Here is an 18,483-nt window from a genome sequence, read left to right on the forward strand (position 1 = left end):
GGATGAAAATGCAATCACTGTGCAGAAAATGTTTGCTGTTCTTTGCTAGCAAAAGTACTTGGTTATTTTTGGAACTTGTAAATTATTTTTGTACTGTAATGGCCCGATGAGTATTTAACAAAAACATTTGCTCAAATAAAAGTCCACTTAGACTCCCGTTACTCAGGAAATAGTTGAACAGCCCACGCTTTAGAGTTTATGAACCCTGCTGTGGTCAATGGGAGTTGTGACCTTGTCCTCAAGTTCCCTCTACCACACCTTATCTGAAGCAGTCGAGACCACCTGGTAGACAGAGATGGGCAGCCTTTCTGGTCTGTTGCATTGAACCACCCGTGAACAGACCAGTCAGCATCATGGAGCAGAAGGCCAACAGTGATTAAAGACCTACCTGACTGTGACACTGCCAAAAGGAAATAACTTGCCTATCTGCATAACTGTTTTGTCTGTATTAATCTGTTAATTGTTGCCCTTCTTTTGATGTCCTGGACGCAGCGTGCTGAATGGTACCCGGACTCTTGGGGAAATCTGGTCTTCATCTCAGCTGTGCGCTGAAATTCAGAAAAATTCCGCATGGTTGTTTTTGTAGCGATAGGTATTCGGTGGTTTCTTTTGGTGCTTTTCTGATCATAGTCAACAAAAAGTGATGGGACCGCAGACTAGTTTGTTTGCATCAAGCCCATTTTGTCATTCTAGGGGACTTGATACCACACCTGTATTTACTTGGCTTTGGTTTGCGAGACCCTACTTTAAGTCATGACTAGAGGTGAGCAGTTTAAATACGTAGTAGTCTAGCTCATCGCCGATTTAGTTAACAGTTCAGATCGCTATGCCTCATGGTGTCCACCTGTTCATAGTGAAAGGGCCCCATGCAGCTGTACTGTTGGTGCCAGTCATCAGCTTCTCAAAAAGGGCTTTTCAATGTAAGGAAAATGTTAAGGGGTTACATTTACAGTTTCATGTTTTGATGAGTTTGTCAGTTGTTAACTGGGGGGGGGGCACTCAAACTCTCATCCATTTCACATGTGATAATCTACTTTGGGTAGCATGGGATGTGTTATAGGCCAGCCCTCCACTGCTGAAGTAGCTTCTCAGTAAAGATAAGTAGCCGGTAACACCTTGGATTTACCTTGTTTGATTTGGGGAAAATGCGGCTCATTTGGGTTCGCTTATCTCAGTTTACGATATAGCAGGATAAATAACTACTAGGCCAGTAAGATTTGACTGAAGAACGACTTCATTTTCTAAGCAAGGCATCTTATAGCACTGTGTTCCAACTCTTTCTCTTCACTCTTGACTTCCAGACAGTTGAGCTAATTTTCAGCACCCTCTCCTGCCCCACAGGTTGTTTGGATTGGAGTCCTAAATCAAATGTCTGGGCTGAACCCAAGCAGGGCGGTTAGGAAAATATGGCCCCTAATGAGAGATGACCGTGAGGAAATGAGCACAATGGGTTCTGGCCCCTTGTTTGGGACCCTGTGTGTGACGGGCAGAACCACGACTGAAGATCTGCCCTGTCATTATTTATAACTGGTCTCACCCCATGTGCCCTCCTTCAGTTGGGGGGGAAAAAAAGCTGGCTGCCCTTGGAAACACCCCATAATTAGGCCGTTTATTTTGGCCAGTTTTTTTTTTTTCCCCTTTCTTTCTGGTTGTCCATCTCTGTCAGGGGCCCACTGACACTCTTGAATTTTTGTGTTTCTAAACTCCAGACAGTAGCCTGCAATTGTCAAAAATGAAAAGTAACTTGCATATCACTTCATCTTTTAATCCTGCTGTTTGAGAGACTTCAGTCTAGATAGGCTACCACAGGAGTCAGGTGTACTGAGGGGTGTAGGACAGTTCATTTCTGTATCCCTCCCCTCCCCCAGTCTCAGCATGGATTTAAATCTAAAACCTGGTTTGTCCTGCATTGGTGTAAAGTGCACTGTCCACTAATGAGTACGGTAGTCAAGCCTTGAGGCTGGTGGTATGAAGACACAAAAAGCCTCATGCTGTGGAAGAGAAACATTTCAGGGAGGCAGCAGGTCAGAAAAACAGCCATCTGTCATCACCCGGCCACACTCACAGAGACTGCACAGCCTCCATCCGTCAAGGTGTGTCCTCAAAACGCTTTGTCAAGCTGGTTGAAGGGGGACTCTTGCAAGCAGATGTGCCTACTTGCCCCAAGTAGGATCGAGGGGAAGGTGATTTATAGAGACAGTCTGCAGTGGCTCTTTTTACAGTTCTTCAGCTTAAACTCAGACAGTGTGCTCAGGCAAGCAGAGGTCAAGGCAGGAGTGACTTTTGAGTGTTGCCCCCTCTGGAAAAAACCTGTTAACAACTTGCATTTATATTTATTCATTTAACTGTTGCTTTTCTTCAAAGCTTTTTGTGCACTTTGCATAAACATAATGCAAAGACACTTGGCTGGGTTCAAGCTGCTAAGCACTCCAGTTCATAGTGACTCCAGACCCTTGGCAGGGCCACTAAGAGGACAGGGGCAGGTTGCTGCCTCTCCTGGTCACACTCTACACAAAGAGGGCTCCCTGAGAGGCCACTTCCCATCAATCCACAGGGGCTCTCACAAAGAGCAGATTATCGTAAATGTGCACCTATAATCTGTAGGCATACAACCCAGATTTTAAAATCTAGTACTCAGGGAAGACCTGGAGTAAAATGTGGTGCTCACTGGTGAATTTCTTGTTCCTTTCTCCCTCTAGGTTTGTAAAGTTAGCCCCTATGTTTCTCGACCAGAATTACAAGAGGTTGGGGAAGATCAACAATTATTTACCTCCATTTGGAGTGAAAACCCAAGGTAAGTCTAGTTCCTGTCCACTTACTTCCTAATTGGTAATGCCTTTTCCCCATAGGTGATTATCCTAAAATGTTGCACAATATCACATACTTATGTTTAGAAGAAGAGGCTCATTGTATGCAAGAGCCTATAAAGCGGTCCAGAAATTTCTATGAAGTGATTGGCGTTATTTAGACTTGAAAGGCATTCTGGGTAATGGGCTACGTTTCACAGTTGCACATTGAAGAAAGCGATGACAGTGAGTTAATAAACAACCTTATATGGATGTGGATAGTATATACTGAGGCAAACATGGCACTGAAAGAGGAGAAAATGTTATAAATAAATATCAGAAATTAATGAATCTAATGTTCTCTTTTGGTGAGAGGTGCTGTATAAATCTTTCACCACCACCATGCTACACAGGGAACATAACTAGTCATGTGAATCGGACACTCACGGTTATTCAGTTGACATCAGCGTTATAGGAAGGCTGATTTCCCCCTTGGAATTAGTGGTGTTTACAGTTTATGAGCCGAAGATTAACACAGAGGAAGCTTCAGGGATCCTGTCTGAATGGCAGCAAAGCAGAGGTTTTTGCCTCTCATCCTAGATAGTTAAGAGCAAAGTGCATCGGACCCCCAGTTTGACTTGTCTAGCCACGCTGCCGTGTTGGTATGTGTACTTCAGTGCTGAGGGCCGACGTTGCCTCTATGTGCGCTACCCTTTATAAAGTGCAAGTGAACCATGTCATGGTTGCGGTTGGGCGTGGGAAGGGTGTGTGAGTACAGTACATCTGGCACACGCAGTTGAATCTTTGTCATGTTATTCTAATTCTAACCTTTCCATCATATACTTACTGGAAGATGTATACATTTTAGAGAGATTTTGGTCTAAAACAGGTTCATTAGGGTTTATTTTTATTCCATTTATGGTTGCTGTCGTAGAAATGTTTATATATGCTAATAGTTATTGATGAATTCAGCCCTTCGGTCATTGTAGTTGCTCAAAATTGCTCAAGATTTCACGGAGAAGAGTTTTCACCACTTCTTTGGAGATGCCGTTTTTAGCTTCATTCAGGAATTATTTTGACATTACACCGACTGCAAACTTTCATTCATTTTACAGCTTGTATTGTCACGTTCAATAGAACTCTTTCCAGATGGCGATGTTTATCAGCTAAAAGGACATTTTGCAGAATATACTAGGACAGAGTGGAGCAAATACTCAGGTTTACAGCCCTCATTTGGAAATGACAGGGTGCGATACATTTCACATGTGATGGTACTGTGAGATTAATAGACAGATAGCATCTCGCACCAGTTACTGCCACACAGGCAATATGTTTATTTGCTCTTTCTGAAGTGTGGAAATCCAATCTAGATCCCTCACCCCCATGCCTCTTATCTCTTCTGCACTTGGCTGCCCTCTTCTCCAAACAGATACAGAATAAGGATTAATTTTGGGGCAAAACACTGGGATTCTCACCCTGTAAATGGTAGTTTCAGTCTGAGGCCTCTTGCAGACATCTGCCAAGTGAAGGCTTGCATGAAGACACTGGAGAGAAGCCCACCCCTGTGCCATAGGTTTTCCTTTCCATTTCTGGCATCACGAGTACTGATGAAACAGAGAACAACTTGTCTGTAAAGGTCGATTGGCTTTCAACAAATACCTACATTTTGCAATGCAGAAGTTTTTTTTATATAGGTATGAGTGTATCGTAGCTTAGTGTGACCTTTTGTTTAGTCAAGTTCTGACTTCCATACACAGATGAAGGCTTTCAAAAAGGAATCTTTGTGTTTACGTTGCACCTGGCTTCTTTTTCTCCGTGGACGATGAAATGGCTTTGTTCGCCTTTAAAATCATAGTATGTGGAAAGGTGTTACGTGTTGTTTTTGAAAGAAACCCCACAAAGGACTTGAGATCAGGAATTAAAAAGAAACACGGAAAATGGTTTATTTTTCTCCTACTGCCGTATCTACGGTTGGAGTGCATAGCCAAAAGTCTATACCATCACATATACTGTACAGTTCTTTTGTCGTCTTGTCTGTGGCTATAGAATGTGGTAGGCAGGGGAACCCTCCTTTTTTATTTTTCTATTTAAAAATACCATTTTCCTCATGAGAGCATCTCAGTGCCGTTCCTTTGTGATTCCTGCTGAATGTTGTGTATGCCTTCTAGATGCCAATGTCACTCTCCATTTCCTTCATTTTCTATGAGATACTGTATGGATCATAATTTCTGCTCTACATCTCTAGCTCTATGGCTTTCCTTGAACTGAGGAGGTGAACCTTGCTGACCATGTGGTGTGGAGTTGAGTGCTTCGGGAAAATTTGATGACGAGCAAAGGGGCGTAGTGCTCAGCTCCGTTACATTTATCCATTCAGCAGACACTTTTCCCTTAAGCGATGTACAATTCAGAGTAAACAAAAGTGCAGTTCGCCAACAGATGGAGAGATACAGATGCAGTTAGAAAAACCTTGTGGTGCATGTCTGGATGAGCCCTGATCCAGTGGTATTTTCCCTAGTTGTTGCACACGTGGTAGGGAGCCCTGAATGCTGTATTGGCGTTGAGCATCCTTTGGGCCATATGTGATCACCAGATCTGAGATGCTGCCTGTCAAGTTTTATGCTATGCAACCGTAGTAACAAACTGTTCAGTCATCTTCAAAATGAAAACTTTGTTTACCTAGGAATATATTATGTAATTGAGGAGGAGAAATATATTTGTATCAGTGCAAAAGCTGCATATTGCTTGATGATACACTTTGTGAGAAAAACCATTTTATCCAAAACCCTGGAAAATGTCTTTTACCTGCTCATTAGTACATTTCTGTTGTGCTGCATTGCAGGATTATGACGCTGATGGAAAGTGATCCGCGATTTGTAGTCCTTTCCCTGCCCGTATATCCCAAACCTTAGTTATAGTACTGGCATCTATTTTGCTCACCTCAGCACTTTTAACAGTTCAATGGAAATATCAATTTCAGTTTTTGAGGTACACTGTTAAGAAGGCCTTAAGAGGTGCCCTGCTTCTGTCAGTTAGTGTCTCAGATGGATTCACAGACATTGATTTCTCAGGTCATGATTTACTGTAGCTGGTGAACGGTTGATTCTTTATTTCACAAATACCCTGTCCAGACTTGAGGCCTGACTCCATGTTCGATCCCCACCTCTAGCTGTACTGCCCTTGGGCAAGGTACTTACCCTAAATTTTTCCAGTGAAATTACCCAGCTGTATAAATGGGTAAGTAATTGTGAACTTGTAAAATAATCATAACCATGACATTGTAAGTCTCTTTGGAGAAAAGCGACAGCTAAATGAACACACACACACACACACACACACACATTTTCTGAACCGCTTGTCCCATACGGGGTCGCAGGGAACCAGAGCCTACCCGGTAACACAGGGCGTAAGGCCGGAGGGGGAGGGGACACACCCAGGACAGGACGCCAGTCCGTCGCAAGGCACCCCAAGCGGGACTTGAAGCCCAGACCCACTGGAGAGCAGGACCCAGTCCAACCCACTGCGCCACCGCACCCCGCTAAATGAATAAATGTTTGTATTTAGGTCCAATCTGAGGAATATAACTAAAGTTTGCATTTGAAGTTCCTTTAATTGTGTTCATCTTAAAGCTAAAGCTATATTATTTCAGTAATTTGCATTTATTCATCTCATGCTTTTCTCCAAAGTGTCTTGCATTGTGAAGCTGTATACAATTATTCACCCATTTATACAGTTGAGTAATTTTTACTGGAGCAGTTCAGGGTAAGTTCCATGGGTATTACAGCAGGGGGTTGGATTTTAACCTGGATCTTTTGAGAGTAAGGTAATAGCTCTAACCACTACGACACCTGCTGCCCCTAGTCATCTGGAAAGATGCATGACAGACCCAACAGAAGGAGAAAGCATGTGTTTCATTGTGACATAGCATCATTGATCTCCTGGTGTGTATTTCTTCGTTCTGGTTATTCGAACACTATGTGAAACATACATGTCCACTTTCTATGTGAAGACGTCATGTTTTACAGCTTGACGTCTCCTTGAAGCTTTCATGCAGTTACTCAGGAAGAGCAAGGACCACATTTAGCCAACCCTTAACATGATTTAATGAGGCTACAGTTAGTGTAGAAGATTCTTCTTCCATGGGGCAAGTTGAGGTGCTTGTCTAAAAACTGTGTAAATCTGTGAATCCTTGTTTTCAGCATTAAAGTTAATCAAAGCTCTGTATATATTAACTTCCCTAAAAATTAATATGAAACATGAATGTGGTTGCCATAACACATGAGTTTGAGATCTGGGGGTGTCTGCAGAGAAAATGTGAAGAATGTTCCCCGTTTCACGATAAAACATTTCAAAATGTTATTCATTGGGTACACTGTGAGGTGCTGATGTACGCAGATTCTGTAAGCGCTGAGGGCTGCACACGTTATCTGTAGAACGCACTTGTTTAAAAACGACATTATTAAGCAAGTGTTATTACGGTCTTTCTCTGAGGGGCCGTTAACTGAAGCCACACTGCTGCACTCTCTCAGGCCCACCTTTCAAATTGAGCTCTCACCAGGTTGTCACTTTATCTCCAAATAATTGGATAACATGAATAAGTGTTCACTCCTACTCTGTCAGCCCACCATGCTAGTAACCTAAGGCTCCTAGGTATCTTGCTTTGGCTAAAAGTTCTGGAAAGAATATGCATGAATATTTGCATTTTTTACTGTGATGTATTAACTTTCTTTTCTTTTCCCTACAGATAGTATCATAGATGTCATTTTAACTGCTACAAAGAAATATGGACTCGACAAATACTTGGAAAGGTATTTCTTTTATTTATAATTACAAATTATGTTATGTACTTATGTTTCCAGGGATTGAATATGGAATAAAACTAATTCAGTCCCACTGTAACCCCTTTTGATATTGTTAAAGGAAATCTTAAAATCTTGGATAGGTCCAAAGTTTTGTGAGTGGTATACACTTGAAATGCCAACAAGTTTAAATCACAAACATGATATACATGTTTGGTGTTGACATAATATTGTGCCGCACACCCCATTTTTACTATACCTTGGTTGAGCTGTCACTGACGGCAGCCGTCATAACCCTTAAGTGGTCCTTCAGTTTTTCTGCTTCACATGAAACCATAATCGGCTCTCCTTCCACTCCACCCCCCCAGACACAACAGCCTCTTTGTGTCAGAGTAGAAGGGTATTGGTTGCAGGATGAATGGCCTCACCAAAGACTGCTCATACCATGTGGAGGCAATGCAGCTGAAGAGCGCAAAGTGTGTGTGTTGAAGTCAGTGGCTCCACACCATTTGTGCAGTGACCCAAGAGACTCTGAAAGGATTATCATAAGAAATCATTGTCTCCTTAACCTGGAAATTCCACTGACTCACTGAGTAAATACTGCACTGAAAAGTCACAATACTGAATTCATCAGAAAGTGTCCACCTTGGCCATTCCTCTCCTTACAAAAACATTTTCTCCAACCTTCTGATGCAGAGAGGGTGGGACCAGCAGGGTCTTACGAGATACTGGCTTCCTTCCTGGGATATAATGGCTTAACAAACGAATGTTCTGACGTTTTTGTTGTGGATTATGGTAATTTATTTATTTCCACTTCCTGCGATGCTGAAGTTAAGCCGAACGATCACATTTATGAATAATCCACGTTTCTCTACTTCAAGGTGAAGTTCAGATGTTGAGATCAAGGGTTGATTACACAGTGCATTTGCTCCCTTCCTTGTGGAATTCTGGTTTTTTTTTTTTTTTTAATATCTTAAACAAAGAACAGGCAAACATTCTTTGCACAAAGTTAACCAAAATGTCATTTGGAAATTTTCCTTGACAACATGCCCCGTTACAAATATTTCTTCCCTGATCGTGTAAAGATTCATACTGAAGAATTTTTGAGGGGTTTGGAAATCTGCTGATGAATAATGAGTTAGTTAGTGAAACCATTTTTTTTTTTTTTTAAATTTGGCTTTTATGCTTTTCATGTTCTTACCCATAACCAGAAGTTGTTTGACTTAATATACTTTCGAATTAGTCTCATTGTCAGTATGGGAAGCCAAGTGGTATAAGCAGCCATTGCAGGCCTTATTTGTAAACATGTTCTCTTGCCTGTGAGAAGACTACATTCTGCTCTGGGTGATGGGAGCAGATGGTTGAGACCATGCTGTGAAGTGATCTCCTAACCAGCCTCTGACACTGTGAAGTCACATAACTGACTGGCACACAGGATGCTGGGGTTCAGAGCTTTGGGAAGCCCTGCTTGCCAGGGGAAGGCTTTGCTGTGGATTTCTTTGTCCATTTCATCGTTTTGGGTATTGAATTGCTCTGTTGTGTTGCAAGTCAATGAAGTTGGGTACCCTTTGCTAACGCCTTTGATTTTCTTTCTCTTTTTAGTTTGAAGTGTAAAAGATGCATTGTAGTTGGGAACGGCGGCGTTCTCGCAAACAAATCCCTTGGGTCCCACATCGATGGCTACGATGTTGTTGTGAGGTGAGTGCTGCTGATGCAAACAGTTGCTTTCCTTGTTCAAAGTGCTTGCTGTTCTATTAACTGCTCTTCCCTGCATGATCTGTAGCCTGTGGGTTAGCTGGTCACAAGTACACCCTGTCCCTTCCCTGAGACCACAGAGTTCTTATTTTCTATCAACACGTCTGCAGTTTTAGTAACAATTGCTTGTCACTTTTCTAAGACTACCCCAGAAGCTTTTTGTGGTAGTGTTTTAAAGTACAAGAATGTATGTCACCATAGCACATCTGTTCCTGTAATTTTTACATTTAGGTCCAGCGTGGTCTTCAGCTGTATTGCGGATCACTTCATGGCAACCTCTGTTCTTGTTTCAAACAGAAACAAGAGTGAGACCCCTCTACACATGACTCACTCTGTCAAGGAATTCCACTCCCATGACTAAGAGCCTCCGTTCAGCTTTAGGCAGAAGGGAGATGGAGTGATAATGTGTGTCTTAAGTTCAGATATTCTCATAAGCAGAACACTACTCTAATGACTGCAAGTGTAACCGTGATTGATGGGAAACACTTTAATCATGTCCTTCCGTGGAAGCTCAATAAGTGTACAAGTGAGCAGTATTTAGCAGTGCTGGTTTTAAACCGTACTCCAGGGCTGTCTCGGCCTAGCCTTGAAGACCCACAGCGCTCCTGTTTTTCATTGACTCCAAGGTCTGGATTGCTTCTAACTAGCTTTGCAATTTGTTGCCTGTATTTGCTGAAATGACAGTGAACTCCAGGTATTAATTACTGATTGATCAACCCTGCATTGTAGCTGGAGTTTTTTTTTTCTCCATCTTGTTCTCTAATAGACTGCAGAACACACAAAGTGGTCTGGTGACTCAAGTCCCAGAGTTAATGAGGGGGCCGATTTTCTCCCAGCCCAGATTTACAGTCTGTCAGAGGCTCTGTTTAACAGAGGTGCCCCAAAAGGAGCAGGGAAAATAGAGAACACGCAGAATGCCTTTGCTTCAGGGACACATGGTCCTGGCATGAGGAACAACAATTATCAAAACAGAGACATTAATTCTCGATTCCACGTTGTGTTGTGGACTTGCAGAACTTGGCTGTGGCCCAGGAAGCAGTGGATGTGCTCCCAAGCAGCCCACCCCAGCCCCACACCTTGTTACAGTCACACTGCTGTTTGCTCACACACAGCCACTGTTGTGTGGCCAGCTGCTCATGGCTTGCAGACCTTTTGGCTGAACAGTCTTGTCTTCTGTTCGCAATCATTAACTCTCACAGGGCGGCACGGTGGCACAGCGAGTAGCGCTGCTGTCTTACAACACCTAGGTGGTGTGAGAGGATGTGGATTTGGTCCCCGCTCAGTCTGTGTGGAGTTTGCATGTTCTCCCAGTGTCTGTGTGGGTTTCCTCCCACAATCCAAAGACATGCTGTTCAGGTTTCCCCCATTGTGTGTGTGACACAGAGAGAGAGTGTTCCACTGATGTATGGATGAGCGACCCATTGTAAGTAGTGTATCTAGCAGTGTAAGTCACCTTGGTGAATAAGGTGTGTGGGCTGATAACACTACATGGAGTTCATTGGAAGTCGCTTTGGACAAAAACGTCTGCTAAATAAATAAATGTAAATGTCCACGAGCCATTGTCGATCAACAGTTTATGCCACATCTCATGCTCTGTGGCATCTTCCTAGCTGCCACTGTACCTGCATAAGCCTGTTGCTTCCCATCAGACACCAGCAGTCCTCTTTGAGTCCAGTGGCATTGCTCCTGTCCAGCAGGTTTCTGCCAAAATGTAGCTTTGATGAGCACCTTTCTTTTGTAAATACAGGCTGCAGCCTGCAGTTAACAGGTGTCAAACTCTTCTGTACTGTGGCAGAGATTAGAGTCTTTCTTCCCAATAAATGCATACAGAAGGTGGCTCTTATGCCAATAAAATCTTGTGTTGCTAGGTTGAACCAGGCACCAGTCAGCGGCTATGAGAAGGACGTGGGGTCCAAAACCACCCTTCGGATTACCTACCCTGAGGGGGCCTTCCAGAAGCCAAAACACTACGAGAACCACTCACTCTTCGTCTTGTCCGCCTTCAAACCCCAAGACTTCAAGTGGCTCCGACAGATGGTGTTCAAGGAGAAGCTGGTGAGCCTGCTCTTGGCGAACTATAGGGGGCACCAGGGAGCTGATATAACAATCTAGTGCCTGCATTGGTGAGGCAGGCTGCTTTGGTGCGAATGGTTAATTTGTGATTCAGTTGCTACTGTGTTTAACTTGAGCCCTTCATAAAAGTGTTGTTCATCAAAACCTGCATTAAGCGCAAAACAAAATCCACAAAGAGTGCTCAAAAGTTGCGGTTGTGTTGATGTGTTCTAGTAGTTTGCAGTTTGAGTTGGCTTTCATCACTATTTGTGTGTGCTGCAAGTAGAAAGACTTATTCTGAGGCAAGTGGCAGCATGTGCTTCAATATAATGATTAGTTATTCATCATTGAGTGATCCAGACTCCTGGCACTGTGGCTAACAGTTTAAAGAGCAGGCATGTAGGTCAGCATTAGGCTTAAGATTAGATTTCAGGCGTGAATTTTTTGGTAAACTGAATTAATGTACATTCTTTATGTTGTACACCACAGTATGAATGTCTTGGATTCTAAAGCAAAGTCACTCCCTTGCTGACTAGTTTAAACAAAAAGTAATTTAAATGGTTTCCACAATGTTGAGAGATCTCTCTTATTATTTTTTTTTCTTGGTGATAAATGAAATGGTTGCTTTTGTGCTTGACAATTGCTAAGACGTTCCCGTCTCAGTGAGTGACATTTTGTGAATTAGCCTCTTAATCGTCAGGTCTGCCCACCTCAATGGGCTTTCTTTATCTCTCCCCTGGAGATTATGGCAATTTAATGAATCTGCCATTCCTTGCCCTTATCCGGGGGGGGGGGTGAAGTTCCTGGTCACACATGAGGGCTCCGTACTGCAGGCGTCAAGGCTGACATACGGAAGACTACAGCAGGTAAAGTCAAGGACATGAAGGTACATTTGGAGGGCTGCTTGCCACGTTGTCTAAAGCTAGACAGTACTGAGCAGAATGGGATATCTTTCAGATGTCCGTTTCATATTGAAGTCCATATGATCTTCCAAGAACCTGGGACTTCGTTCTGTGACTCCGATAGTGCTTTCAAGATGCCGAATTAGTTTGAGCGTCGCTGCTGAGACAGTGAATGCACCCCCTCCTCTCTGGATAATTGATCTGGCCTCTGGTCCTGATAGACTGGCTTTGATCTCCAAGAGGTAGAACTTTCCCCACATGACAGAGAAAGTAAATCAATGGGTCAAAAAATCGCAGTGTGGTTTTCTAATAATGTCCAAACCCCCAGAGACTGACTAAGAGAGTGGAAGAAAGGAGGGTAAGCAAGCAGCAAGTTTGATAAATAATCACATGGTTGGGGCAGCAGCGTGACGGGATGGGTGGGCCCCACTTTCATTTTTCCAGCAGCTTCCAGGAAGCCTCCAGCACCCCCACCCCTCAGGAGACCCACATGAGGCCAAAGAGTCACTGTGGATCAGCTCGATAATATAAATATATACAATGGGCTGTTGGCTGAGCTAACATGGCTTTTACCACCACAGGGGAAGCCCGTGGCACCCATTAATGCTCCTGCAGCAGACTGGGGGTCCATTTATGGAAGACCTGAGACGAGACTGCACCCAGAGCCCCAGGCCTTCATCTGTCCGTGTGTCATTCACTGCCCGTATGGGAATTACAGAGGAAAAGGGAAAAAAAAACCCCATCTGTAGAGCTCTCGCATAGAGTAGCGATAAACTCAGCTTATTCCCTAAATTCTCTTATTCTTTTTCTTTTTTTTTTTTATTTTGTCCATTTGTTCTGTGGTCACCAAGCATTTTCCGAAGCCGTTGAAGCCGATATCTGTCGGGAATGTTTAAGATGCATTCTAAATATTTTTCTTTGGCCAAAGAGCCTGTTTTTTTAATTCTTTGCAGGAAAAATAAATCCAGAGGCTCTTCTCCAGTTTAGGCAGGTTAACCTATGCTTACTTATACGTAAGTAAATGGAACAGTTGTATAATGCCTAGCGAATATTACCAAAATATGAAATAACCATCTTAGCATATTTTTGAGTAAAATTCTACCTTGATTTTGTTTCAACTCTGAAATAACTGATTTATCCTCAAGGTGGCATATAAATGTGTGTAACAGTATGTCGTACCTCTGTTTGGCTTGAAACCTGACACGCTTGAGTGCCAGAACTGATTAAATCCCTTCAATAAGGCTCACTTGCAACTGTTGCCTTTTTAATTGCAAGACGGACTACATATATTTTTGACAAAAGTAGATAAATCAAGGTTGCAGTGTGTAGCCATTTTTGTATGCCAGTAAGTTCTTTCAGTAAATCCCCCCCCACCTGTTCCTGTTATTAGACCTTAAACAAACATGATAGTTGCAGATCAGAGGCCTGTGTGACCACACATTTAGTCAGCTTTAGAAAGCTGTCTCTTTTGACTCTCGCATAATCCAGTAATATCTCTTCCCTCCACTGTGTTTTTTGTGAGCAGCGGTTACAGAGCTGAAAGTGCGCAGTGCAGTGTGTGTGTTGTACTTTGAAGAGCATGTTTTGGGAGTGGCCCATTGTGTCTCACTCACATTCGCAGGTGGGGGGAAAATGTCCAGCTTTTCATGGTATTGCTGGCTTTCAAAGACTGAAGCGAAGGTTTGTTAACCCACCCCGCTGCGGTGCTCGGCTCTGAGGGCGCGCGTCAACCAGGTGTCCTAGGAGTGCGACCCATCATAACTGCAACTCCCTCAGCACCAAACATCACATGATTGTTCCAATTAACTCAGCTCCTTAGCCAGGCAAAGGGACTAATTAATGAAATCAAGTGCCTGTAGGAAACCAGTATGTGAGAAGAGGCCTGCTTCACTCGACAAGAGGACACTTGCTCGAGGGTTCCTGGATTGAGATTGTCTTTCTTCAGGAACACTTATTCACGTGTCAGAGAGAAGGGACTCAGAGCAGCATCTCTATTCATTCTCCATCTGTGACCAGGACAACAACTTTCTCATTTTGAGGCAGGGCTTTAAATAGCAGAGTCATGGCAACCAGGTGTTTAACAATAATTAGATGTATGTGTCTGGGTAGCAGGGTTACCAGTGTAGTGAGCAAGTCTGTGTTGATGTTTGTGTGTGATGTATCATATGGTAATGCATTATGCTTCACAGTGCAGTGTTCATGTGCTCTGCATGTTTTTGCAGTTTGTGATCTGTATATGTGTGTATGCTCTGTCTTCCCTCGTGCCACACAGTTTTTACAGGACTGAGAAAAACGAGTTTAGGGTGAAGACTACAGTGAATGTTGGGTGATACAGGGGAAGGTATAGCTTGAGCGACCTCTTGCATTTTTGTACAAGTGGAATATCTCAGATGCACGCAGGATCACTGCATGGTTTCTTCCAACAGAAAACATCACTGATATGACTAATAACTCCCTGAAATTGACACATACTCAGATTTTGTTCAGATCCTCAGAGGGTTTCAGTGAATTGCTTTAGTGAAAACTATGTGTCTACAGTTGCTTGTTTAACGTCTCATGAGGAAACTACATGATCAGCCTCGATTGTCTTTTTCAAAAAAGCCCATCAACATGAAAGGAACTTGTGACTGGGCCCTTTTGCAGTGTAAAACTTCAATGGGTCAGCCACACTTAAAAGAACTGGCTGTTCCAAAAGAAATGAAGCGTTTTCTTTTTTGTATGTGTGAATGGAGAGTCATGAGACATGTCAAAGAGTCTGAGCTCTTCAGTAAAAAGCAGGTCGGTCGGTCGGTCGGTCGGTCGGCGGGGGTCACCCCACCATTGCAGTGTGGAGATGTGGCTGGTGAGGTTGAAGAGGCTTCTCTTATCCAGTGTTTTCTTTTACAGCTTGGTGGGGTTTCTGTAGCACACTGCTTCTGCTGTCCTTGTCTGCTCCTTGTCCCCCAGTTTCACAGAGCCCTCAAAGTGCTACTCAAGCATGGTTTTCATTACCGTCGTGCAGCTCAGCTGACCTGTTTTTCCTTCTAGTTATTTACATTTACATATACACTGACTCTCACCGTAACACAGTTGGGTTTGGATATCTATTCGTAACTCGAATTGTTTGTAAATTCAGAGTTCCTTGTACCACTAAGTTACAGTCAAAAACGTAATACGCGAAATCTTTATCGCATTCAAACCACTTTAAATTTAAAACTACTTCAGAATAAATGAAAATAGTCATATTTGATCCCAATTGCAGAATGATTCTTGACATGAGCTAGTTTAGTGTTTGTCAACCTCTGGCCATTATTTTAACTTTCTTTATTATTTTAGCAATCAATGCAGTTGTATTTTAAAAATCTGGGAATAAATGAAAGATTTCTCAAAACATTTTTATTAAGTTCCATCCATCCATCCATCTTCCTCCGCTATCCGGGGCCGGGTCGCGGGGGCAGCAGTCCGAGCAGAGTCCTCCAGACTTCCCTCTCCCCGCACACCTCCACCAGTTCCTCTGGGGGAACCCCAAGGCGTTCCCAGGCCAGCCGGGAGACATAGTCTCTCCAACGTGTCCTGGGTCTGCCCCGAGGCCTCCTCCCAGTGGGACAAGCCCGGAACACCTCCCCAGGGAGGCGTCCAGGAGGCATCCGGAACAGATGCTCGAGCCACCTCAACTGGCTCCTATCGATGCGGAGGAGCAGCGGCTCTACTCCGAGTTCCTCCCGGGTGACGTGAGCTCCTCACCCTATCCCTAAGGGTGCGCCCAGCCACTCTGCGGAGGAAACTCATTTCTGCCGCTTGTATCCGCGATCTCGTTCTTTCGGTCATGATCCAGAGTTCATGACCATAGGTGAGGGTAGGAACGTAGATCGACCGGTAAATTGAGAGCTTCACCTTACGACTCAGCTCCCTCTTCACCACAACAGACCGGTACAATGACCGCATTACTGCGGACGCCGCACCGATCCGTCTGTCAACCTGCCGCTCCATTTTTCCCTCACTCGTGAACAAGACCCCGAGATACTTAAACTCCTCCACTCGAGGGAGCAACTCCCCCCTAACCCGGAGGGGGCGATCCACCTTTTTCCGACTGAGAACCACGGCCTCGGATTTGGAGGTGCTGATTCTCATCCCCGCCGCTTCGCACTCGGCTGCAAACCTCCCCAGTGCACGCTGCAAGTCTTGACCTGATGAAGCCAACAGGACCACATCGTCCGCAAAAAGCAGAGACGAGGTCTCGCGGCCACCAAAACAGACACCCTCCGTTCCCTAGCTGCGCCTAGAAATTCTGTCCATGAAGATAATGAACAGAATCAGTGACAAAGGGCAGCCCTGGCGGAGTCCAACATGCACCGGGAACAGGTCTGACTTACTGCCGGCAATGCGAACCAAGCTCCTGCTCTGTTCATACAGGGAACGAACAGCCCGTAGCAGCGAGCCCCGAACCTCATAATCCCGAAGTACCTCCCATAAGATGCCACGAGGGACACGGTCGAATGCCTTCTCCAGGTCCACAAAACACATGTGGACTGGTTGGGCAAACTCCCACGAACCCTCCAGCACCCTAGTGAGGGTATAGAGCTGGTCCAGTGTTCCATGGCCAGGGCAGAAACCGCATTGCTCCTCCTGAATCCGAGGTTCAACTATCTTTATCAAGTTCAATTCACATACATAAAAATAGGCTCATATTCAATGCCCTACATGTTTACGTTTATTCAATTTAGCTGGCACTTCTCCAAATCAACTTAGAATGTTCATCTACCCATAATTATTTAACTATTTACACAACTATGGAGAAATATAGAGTACCTTCCTCAAGGACACTACAGTTGGAGGAGGGATTTGAGCCTGCAACCTTTGGGTTTAAAGACAGCAGCTCTGACCACCACACTACTATTTGCAGTGACTTAAGTTGTTAAACACTTTGAGGAACATGAGCTATAAAATCTGTGGCGATGTGTTAAATTAATTCAGTCCTACAGTCTCTATTCTACATTTTGCTGCCAGCTAGATGTGTTTATGCTGCTCATATCCTCCACAACAGGTAGAAATTTTGGAAAATTGACAAGGGAAGAAATGTAAAACTGGAACACATTGGTTTCAAAGTGTTAGTGTCATGTTAAAAACATGTTCATTACATTTACCTTTATTCATTTAGCAGACGCTTTTCTCTAAAGCGACGTACTGTACATCTCAGAGAAATACAATTTGTGCATTACATTAGGAGAAAGAGAGACATAGTTGCAGACGTGCGATTCTTAAGTAAACCTAGTTTCTTTGTACTTTATTCGTCGATGTTCATCGCATGAGTAGGTGCACAAAACTCAAGGTAGACGATTCCTAATCACATTCTCTCTTTTTTTTTTATTTTTAAAAGTCCACATACATTACAGTAGTAGTGGTTGTGTAAAAGCTTATTTGAACATTTACACCATACATGAGCTTGAGAGATCATGGCCGAAGTGATTCTGGAAGAGGTGAGTTTTCAGACCCTCCTTACATGTGGACAGTGTTTCAGCAGTTCTGAGTGAGAGGGGGAGGTCATTCCGCCACAACAGAGCCAGAACCGAGAACCTCCGTGCTTTACCTTTTGTGCGCGGGACCACCAAGCGGGCAGAAATAGATGAGCGAAGTGGTCTGGTTGGGGTGTAGTGGTTGATCAAGTCTTGTAGATAGCTGGGACCAGTTCTTTTTGTGGATTTGTAGGCCATAACCAGGGTCTTAAATTTGATCTGGGTAGCTATGGGAAGTAAATGCAGAGAAACAAGTAGAGGAGATACATGGGAACGCTTTGGCAAGTTAAACACAACTTGGGCAGGAGTGTTCTGTATCAGCTGCGGAGGTTTGATGGCAGTAGTGGGAAGGCCACACAAGAGAGTTGCAGTAGTCCAGCCGGGATGTCACCATGGCCTGGACAAGTAGTTGCACAGAGTCAGTTGTGAGGTAAGGATGGATCCTGCGGGTATTATGCAGGATGTATCTGCAGTTCTCAGTTGTGGCTTCGATCTCCTGAGAGAAAGACCTGAGTCAGTCATCACTCCCAGGTTTATGTTCATAACATGAAGTGTTGATACTCTCTTAAGTCTGGTCAAACGTGCATTTCACGGCAGATAAGCACGCTTCTCAAATTGCAGTTTGAGGCAGTACAAATATGACTAGCAGGTGATGGGATTTGAATTTGTGTAGCTGTTAGATCGAGAGAGCTGGGTGTGA

The 18,483-nt window shown here is 43.9% G+C and overlaps 1 protein-coding gene across 6 annotated transcripts in view; it reads left to right on the forward strand.

Annotated features, from left to right (window-relative positions):
• Window positions 1–18,483, forward strand: part of st3gal3b (ST3 beta-galactoside alpha-2,3-sialyltransferase 3b) — a 63,035-nt gene that overhangs the window by 26,919 nt on the left and 17,633 nt on the right. For 5 of the 6 annotated variants that reach the window (XM_018734793.2, XM_018734795.2, XM_018734796.2 and 2 more), the window contains 4 exons: window positions 2,700–2,794; window positions 7,528–7,591; window positions 9,185–9,280; window positions 11,206–11,392. In XM_018734793.2, the coding sequence (XP_018590309.1) occupies window positions 2,700–2,794; window positions 7,528–7,591; window positions 9,185–9,280; window positions 11,206–11,392 (442 nt within the window). Of the gene's footprint in view, window positions 1–2,699; window positions 2,795–7,527; window positions 7,592–9,184; window positions 9,281–11,205; window positions 11,393–12,872; window positions 13,066–18,483 lie in introns of those variants that run through there. The other variant, XM_018734798.2, reaches the window with a different exon arrangement.

The sequence above is a fragment of the Scleropages formosus genome, chromosome 3, assembly GCF_900964775.1.
Source record: "Scleropages formosus chromosome 3, fSclFor1.1, whole genome shotgun sequence".
In the NCBI taxonomy this organism is placed as follows: domain Eukaryota; kingdom Metazoa; phylum Chordata; class Actinopteri; order Osteoglossiformes; family Osteoglossidae; genus Scleropages; species Scleropages formosus.